Source organism: Schistocerca serialis, chromosome 6, assembly GCF_023864345.2.
Source record: "Schistocerca serialis cubense isolate TAMUIC-IGC-003099 chromosome 6, iqSchSeri2.2, whole genome shotgun sequence".
Taxonomy (NCBI): Eukaryota; Metazoa; Arthropoda; class Insecta; order Orthoptera; family Acrididae; genus Schistocerca; species Schistocerca serialis.
The window spans coordinates 599,816,051-599,824,728 of NC_064643.1; the positions used below are offsets into that span (position 1 = coordinate 599,816,051).

Sequence of the window (8,678 nt, forward strand, 5' to 3'; positions counted from 1 at the left end):
CTAATAGGTAGAAATTAAGGGGGAAGGAGAGATAATTTTAATCACAGAATAGAGCAAAAAGGGATACAGTTAGAAAGCAGGGACTGCAAGGCGGCAATTTCCAAGGTATACAGTGAAAAAACTATCTGGTGCATCACATAATATCCATAGGGAGGTTAGTGACAATGCTATGAATACGACCACAGAAAATAACGGTGGATTAGCTTCAGCCAAGATTACTAAGGTTGGACGTATATCAAATCGTTTGGTTTTTATTTATTTATTTTTTCGGACTTCCTAGCTTTCATCTCATCAGAATACGCTGTGATTAGTATCATTTTCTGTGTTGACCATCCGAAAATTCAAGTTACTTGGAGAAATATTTTTCCCCAGAAGTGGGTAAATTTATTTTTATGTGTTGTTGTGTTATGAATCTCAGAGAGGATGGGAAATGTTCAGTCGGATGTCTGTGTTTATCCATGATGATAAATTATTCATTGTTATTCACACATGCATTTGATTTATCATATGTTTGGGTTTCACGAGTACGTTGTTTCACGTTTTTTCTTTGCTCACAATTTCCACGTGTACCTTACCTCTATGTGTGAATATTAAATGTATCAATGATACTTAACTTATATTGCAATTTACTCAGCGGCTATGTTATATATGAATTATTGCTACCACAACATAAACCTTCCACTTTCACGTTATTAGCTGATGTAGGGCGCAGATGGCAGACATTTATCCCGCACAGTTTGAGACTATAAGGTGTAATTTTAACATAGTTTGAGACACTATGATGTGATGTTTATAGTCAATTCGAAACTCAGTTGTTACTTCCGAGTAACCCAGGATCTCATGAACGATCACATCGCTTATTCTAAAATAATTTCTCACTAACGACAATAATTATAATGCAAGCTGAATACCTGTTTGTCATTTTTACTGAGACATGATGACTAGTTGCTACTTACAGTGCAAGATGCATAAATAATCAGAAGATTTAAACATGTAAAAAAAGAAATAAAAAGAAAAAAACCAGTCGAAAGTTTATTTCGACATAGTGTAATTTTTGCGAGGTGAAATGAATGATGGGATTTCCGAGATTTGGGTAATTTTTACCACAGGAATCTAAACACTTAAATATTCAGAAATGTTCAATATATCTGTAAGTGAATTACGAGCATCTCTGTGTGGAAATACTAAACACGCCAGAGTGACGCAAATTGCATAGCGGTCCACCATGACAGAAAATGCTTTCTTTTTCGGAAACAAGTCAATTCGAGTAGACTTTGGCCTCTGCAACCACCATATCTGCGGCTGATTGATTGTTTCTATGAGAATATAAGAAATAGAATATTTAAACAAACAATACCGGACATTCATACTTCGAAAGAAGGCACCAACAAAGTGCTTTGTACACTGTGAGCGAATGTAGTGGCAAACATTTCGGGAGAAGTTCCGGATGTCTGCAACTTGCTGCGCAGTCTTTTGGCCGTCTTCAGTTGAATATTGACAGCAAAGGAACTGAGCTTATGTATTTAGCACCCCGGCGGTGCGTCCGGATGGCGTTGCGCAAGCGCTGTTTGTCTATCAGTCTGTGGGCTGCCCCGTGGTGAAACTGGCTTTATCGATATCTGGTCATTTTCGTATGGTAAACGACGCCGGCTACACAGAGGACAAGGTTTTACAAATAAACTAAATTGGAACGATGGCATACATAATGTTGTGGGTAGAGCAAACCAAAGACTGCGATTCATCGGCAGAACACTTAAGGTGCAACAGGTCTACCAAAGGGACTGCTTGCACCACGCTTGTCCGCCCTTATCTGGAGTATTGCTGTGCGGTTTGGGTTCCGTACCACGTGGGACTGACGGTTGACATCGAAAAACGTCAAAGAAGAGAGGCTCGTTTTGTACTATCGCGAAATAGGGGAGATAGTGTCACAGACATGATACGTGAATTGGTGTGGGTTATCATTAAAACAAAGGCGTTTTTCGTTGCGACAGGATCTTCTCATGATTTTTCCTGTCAGAAAAGTCACAGTTCGTAGTAATAGATGGAAAGTCATCGAGTAAAACAGAAGTAATATCCGGCGTTCCCCAAGGAATTGTTATAGGCCCTCTAGTGCTCCTGATCTATATTAACGATATAGGAGACAATCTGAGTAGTCGTCTTGGATTGTTTGCAGATGATGCTGTCATTTACCGTCCTGTAAAGTCATCAGATGATCAAAACGACTTGCAAAACGATGTAGATAAGATATCTGTATGGTGCGAAAAGTGGCAATTTACCCTGAATAAGGAAAAGTGTGAATTTATTCACATGAGTACTAAAAGAAATCAGCTAAATTTCGATTACGCGGTAAGTCAAACAAATCTGAAGACTGTAAATTCAACTAAATATTTAGGGATTACAATTACAAATAACCTAAATTGGAACGATGACGTAGATAATGTTATGGGTAGAGCAAACCAAAACTGCGATTCATTGGCAGAACACTTAGAAGGAGCAACAGGTCTGCTAAAGAGACTGCTTAAGCCATGCTTGTCCGCCCTATTCTGGAGTATTGCTGTGCGGTGTGGGATCCGCACGAGGTGGGACTGACGGATGATATTGAAAAAGTTCAAAGAAAAGCGACTCGTTGTGTACTATCACTAAATAGGGGAGATAGTGCCACAGACATGAAACGTGGAGTGGCAATCATTAAAACAAAGACTTTTCGTTGCGAAGGGATCTTCTCATGAAATTTCCATAACCAGTTTTCTCCTCCGATTGTGAAAACATTCTGTTGGCACCCACCTACATAGGTGGAAATGATCATTACGATAAAATAAGAGAAATCAGGACTCGCACAGAAAAATGTAAGTGCTCGCCTTCGAGAGTGGAACGATAGAGAGACAGTTTGAAGGTGGTTCATTGAACACTCTGCCAGGCACTTTATTGTGATTTAGATGTAGACGTTCTCTATGACGGGATTCCATGCACAATTTATCTGGAAACTGCCATCTCGATTAATAAGGGACTCAGACAATCGTATTTCCACTGATTCCCTGATGATGGAGCTCCAAAACTTTGACGTTTGGGCCATAATTTTTGGTTTTTGTATTTCATTAAATGACTAGCGAGATACAATGCTCGGCGATAGCACAGTTACTGGCTTGGAGGAGCCGAGTACCCCGCTGATGTACGATGCGTTCCTGCGCTGTGCGCGTCATTTGCCCTATGTAAGATTTGCGAATTCGCTCGGAATTCTGTTAACACTGCCTTACGCAACTCTATGTCGTGTTTAACAGATCCCAATAGCGCCGAGATTTTTAAAGCAGGGCGAAATACTGCTTTAAATTTATATTTTCTTAATATTCTGCTTGTTTTTGGCTGAAATATTTCCAATATATTGTAAATAAGCAATCGCTTTTAAGGTCTCACCCTCTTGTTTATCTTGCCGTTTGTAGGTATGTAGCGCTCTCTGTACTTTCTGGGATGAATATCCATTGTGCTGGAACACAGTCTGCAGGTTGCCCAGGTCAGTTTGAAGATTATCGGCGTCCTAGATGTTATGAACTCGGTTGATTAGGGCCTTAATAACGCCCAACGTTTGTGGCAACTTCTGTCTTGCAGATGCAGTTCTGTATGAGTGGGATTTCGAAACACCGAATGCCCAAGTGTCCCATTCCTCTTATGTCACACCAAGACGTTTAATAAAGGCCAGGAACCATCTTCTTTCATATCCATAGTACATTTTATGTTTTCGTGTACGGAATTCAAGATGTTGAAGGAACTCTCGAAGGCCGTCCATACCATGAGGCCAACTATAAAAGTGTCATAAACGTAACGCTAAAATACTGTTGGCTTTAAAATACTGAGGTGAGTGATCGCTCCTAAAAATCTTCCGTAAAAAGATTGGTCTCTAGGGGGGACAAGGGGCTCCCCATGGTGACACCGTCAGATTGTCCAAAAGACTCCTTGTTAAATTACCAATTACTGGCACACTTAAAATTTCTATTATTAATTATGCAGTTATGTACTGTTTACTATATTTCTGCATCCATTTATGTAATAATCGAAATTAGTAATGTAAATGAAACTAGTGGAAATTCATTTGTTAAGAAATACTGTAAACTCTTTGGAATACTGTTATTTGCGCGAAGTGTGAGAACTGTAAGCTTGCCTCTGATGTGGTAGGAGGTATTTTTGTATTTTTTGCGAACAATGTAATTTCGGCTCTGTTAATGTGAAAAATCAGAATACTGTATGCTATACTAAAATGTGAGAAAATATATTTACGTAAAAAAATGCTGCAACAACAATCTCCCAACACCTGTAGTTCAAACCAACCGTGAGGACCTGATGTGAGATTTTCAGCTTCAAGAATCAACCCCTAGACAAGAAAAACTGGAGCCATCTCAATATGACAAGCTAAGTAAATTCAAATGGTTCTGAGCACTATGGGACTTAACTTCTGAGGTCATCAGTCCCCTAGAACTTAGAGCTACTTAAACCTAACTAACCTAAGGACATCACACACATCCATACCCGAGGTAGGATGTGAACCTGCGACCGTAGCGGTCGCGCGGTTCGAGACTGTAGAACCTAGAACCGCTCGGCGACCCCGGCCGGTGACAAGCTAAGTAAACTTGAAAGTTTATTGTAATCTTCGCTCCTCTCAAATCTTCATAAAAATCTTTGCTTATTAATTACTTGAACTGGACGTTATTTAATGGAAGGAGGGGGGAGATTACAGAGACCACCAGAGGTACATTTATAAAAAGTCAAACGTCATCGAAACTGACAACAAGTCGTTGATTTCCAGCTTAACTCACTGAAGTCTGCTGATAAACTTACTAGGATTCCTTATGTGATGTGGAGACTTGCCTACAATGGGTTTCAGTAATAACGCCTAGTGTTTGGCCAAATCATAGGTGGCTGCTCAAGTATTGCTTACTATAGGGCGTCAAGGCACACCTTCTTTGTTGACCTTGGGCGGTCCATAGAGCGCTAGGTGGAACTGAACTACTTCGTCTCAGTTTCTTAAGGATCTCCTTTGGTAGAGAACTATTAGTAGTTCTCCTGTTTTTCACATAGCTCGATTAGCAGGATCCTTATCGATTTTACGGTGTCACTCAATAAAACATTCATCTTTTTAATCTCTAGCATTACCTTTATCCGACTTGAGTACACCGTATCCACGTCTGTGCCTTTGTTACAGAGGGCTGCTGTCTCCACAGGAGAGATGCTGCTTTTCGGTGTCAACACACTGCAAGAGTCCCGATTAATTTCCTTATGGAATAATATGTGCGCCGTGAAAGTTTTAAATCTCAAGGGGAGTAATGGCCGGATCGGTGGATTGGAAGGAACGGTCCAACACCCTGGCCACCCTGCTCTTCAGACATTACGCCCCTTGACTTGTTTTTTTCTGTGGCTATATCAAGGACAGAGTCTTCGTCACACCAGTTGCTGAGGTCGACGAACTGAAGACTAGGATACAAGCTGCTGTGGGTACTGTGATAGAACATATGTTACGAAACTCCTGGCGGGAACTGGAATACCGCCTCGACATTCTCCGAGCTACAAAGGGAGCACACGTAAGGTTTACTAACGTAAGTGGTCTTAAAATACTAACACTAATCTATGTAATGGCATCAAATGTAAATTATTATGTCAAACGTTTATTCTGTTATAAATTTCTATAACCGGGGCAAGACTTGTGCTCACCCGGTATTGTATGATGAAAGCTGGTTCTGCCTTGGCGCCAGTGATGGCCGTGTGTTGGTTAGAAGGAGACCAGTTGAGAGCCTACAACCAACCTGTCTGTTTGCTAGACACACTCAACCTATACCTGGAGTTACGGTCTGGGATACGCTTTCGGATGACAGCAGGAGCACTTTCATTGTTATCCCATGCACCATGACACTGCTTAGTCTGTATGTAAGTTTGGTGCTTCCATTTATGAACGGCATTCCAGGGGATGATTTCCAACTGGATAACAATTTCCCACGTACCACTTTTGTAACCTCGCATGCTCTGCAGGGTATCGACATATTGCCTTGGCTTGCTCCATCACCAGATCCCTCTCCAGTCGAGCATATACATCATCGGACAACTCCGGCGTCATCCACAACCAGCATTAACCGTCCCTGTACTGGCGGACCCACTGCAAGAGGCGTGGAACTCCATCACACATACTGACTTCCGATACCTCTGCAACACAATGTAAGCAATTTTGCGTGTTTGCATTCAACATTCTGGAGGCTACTCTGGTTATTAATGTACCAGAATTTCACATTTGCAGTGGCTTATCTCGCGCTGTCATTAACCACTGATCCTGCTATGTGTATCACCTGCGTATGTTACCTAGACAAAAGAACTCCCAAAATTTCAATGCCCCAAATAATTATTTTTTGGTGTTGCAGTTTTTTCCGGCAGTGTAGTTACAATTATACAGCATATCTAGTGATATAGAGGCGAGCTCCACAAAGAAAGGGTCTGATATGCGAACAACAAGCGCCCACTAGCCGTTGTAATGGTTCTTTATTTACGTGACCATTACGGCACTCCAACCCCAGTTCTCGATACCAGTAATATCGTACTACCTTTCTGCGAAATAACAGACATATTTTTGTGACAATATTCACATTTGGTTTTATTAATGTATAGGTACTCCGATGTATCGATATATTACAGTGATATGGTTCTTGTGTGTCTTCATTTCTGTAAGACTGTCGTAATCTTTGACTTACTTGTAACCGTTTTGGCGCGAATGCCACAGAGCAGTCTTTGTTTCACTTTGCAGAAGTTAAGTTGTTATTTCGCTTTGTAAAAGATCAGTCAAGTCTTGTGTTTGGTTAAAGTGGAAATTAAATATATGAAGATTGATACAAAACAGTTTTCTTGATGATGTGACAATTAAGAAGAAGTATATGTGAATTTACAAGAAGTTTAATAAAAATGTGGTTCGTGAACACCAAGTCAAAAATTATTTCTACCATACCATTGCTCTGATCTGGGATTGTTTGATCATTAAGAATTTCCTGAAAAACGCATTTGTTAGGTCTTCAAATATTGCTGAAATACAGATCTGGACCTTCTAGCAGTTAAAGTGGAATCACCCTAGAATCAACAAGAGGAAACATAACAACTTCGACCAAATCTATGTGGGAACCCATTCTAGATAAGTGCCAAAATTTATGACATTTTTTACAATGACTTCATTATTTCCATTCTGACGATACCATCCACAGTCAATAACTTTGTTGTTGCTTGATAAAGCGGACATATGCTGCGTGAGCAACATTATTAATCTGATTTCTAACCTACTTTGCAAATGGTGGTACTGTTGGACCGTCTGATACCCGATTTTTCTTTCGGCACCCACGCTGACCGTCCTGGAAACGAACAGGTTCTCGGAGTTCTGACTGTCGTAGATGTAACAGCTAGCGACAACTTAAGAACATGAATGTCGAATTTGAAGTCATCCTTCAACTGAAATCACAGTTCTTGTTTATTTTGATTTCGCACACTGCTGCTTTTAAATAGATTCTTGATGCCGCTGTACCGTGGAGCCAACATCACGAAGCTGATCAAATTGTACCTCATTTCGTGACTGTACCTGACCCAGCTATCGATGACAGCTCACATACTTTGCCGGCGGGAGTGGCCGAGCGGTTCTAGGCGCTACAGTCTGGAACCGCTCGACCGCTACGGTCGCAGGTTCGAATCCTGCCTCGGGCATGGATGTGTGTGATGTCCTTAGGTTAGTTATGTATAAGTAGTTCAAAGTTCTAGGAGACTGATGACCTCAGCAGTTAAGTGCCATAGTGCTCAGAGCCATTTGAACCATTTTAGCCATCACATACTTTACTGTTTTCGTCCGAAGAGTCTATGGTGTTTTAGATTACTATTGTGCTAGTGTACTTAGTTTTGATTAGACGCTAATGCAGTGTACTTGAACTAGAGTCGTCGTCGTCGTCTGATATGCGCTGCACGAGATATACGGAAAACGGAAACGAACAGTAAAAACAAAATGCAGTAGCTTGGCCTGTGCGTATCAGTTCTGGGGATGCCGCTTATACTTGGTGTGTGGTTCGTTGCGCGAAACTCACCGGTACTCTAGAGACGGTGTCCAGCGTAACCCAATCCTCGTCGGCCCCGGACGTCTTGTTTGCAGGCCTCGTTTTGTTGGTACCGAGGAACTCGACGTTGGCCCCCTGGCCGATGAACTTGCCCGCCACCTGTGCGCTGCGCGGCACGCGCACGCGAGCCGTTTCGTCCGTGCTGCCGCCTTCCTCGGGCGCGCAGCAGCAGGAGCGCTCCACCCTCTGCACATAGCGCAGCAGGTACAAGGAGGAGGCGAGCTGAGCCAGCAGCAGCGCGCACAGACACGCGTATACCGGCGGGCAGCGGCCCGCGCGGTCGACCGTCCCGCCACTCGCCGCGACCATCGCGATCACTGCCGGCCGCTCCCAAAGGGGGCCGACGCGCCAGCAATAGAAGCGGCAGCTGCGCATGCGCGTCGCCGTGGCAACGGACGCACGTGCTCCCGGCGTCCCGACACCGTAGCCGCAGCGCGGTGTCTCGGCACTTCGCTCTAGGCTACGGGGGTGAAAACATAAATACCCACAGAGTGAGCGTTCGGATGCGTAGAACGAGTATTCTGTCCTCAACATCTGCTGCAGCTCAAGTCTGATCCAGATTGC

At 42.6% G+C, this 8,678-nt stretch overlaps 1 protein-coding gene across 1 annotated transcript in view; it reads right to left on the reverse strand.

Moving 5' to 3' along the window:
* The window catches only part of LOC126483615 (uncharacterized), a 733,734-nt gene extending 725,306 nt beyond the window's left edge, over window positions 1–8,428 (reverse strand). Inside the window, exon 1 of the mRNA XM_050106657.1 lies at window positions 8,085–8,428. Within this exon, the coding sequence (XP_049962614.1) occupies window positions 8,085–8,423 (339 nt within the window). The 5' untranslated portion in view covers window positions 8,424–8,428. The remainder of the gene's footprint in view (window positions 1–8,084) is intronic.
* Window positions 8,429–8,678: the final 250 nt, after the last annotated feature.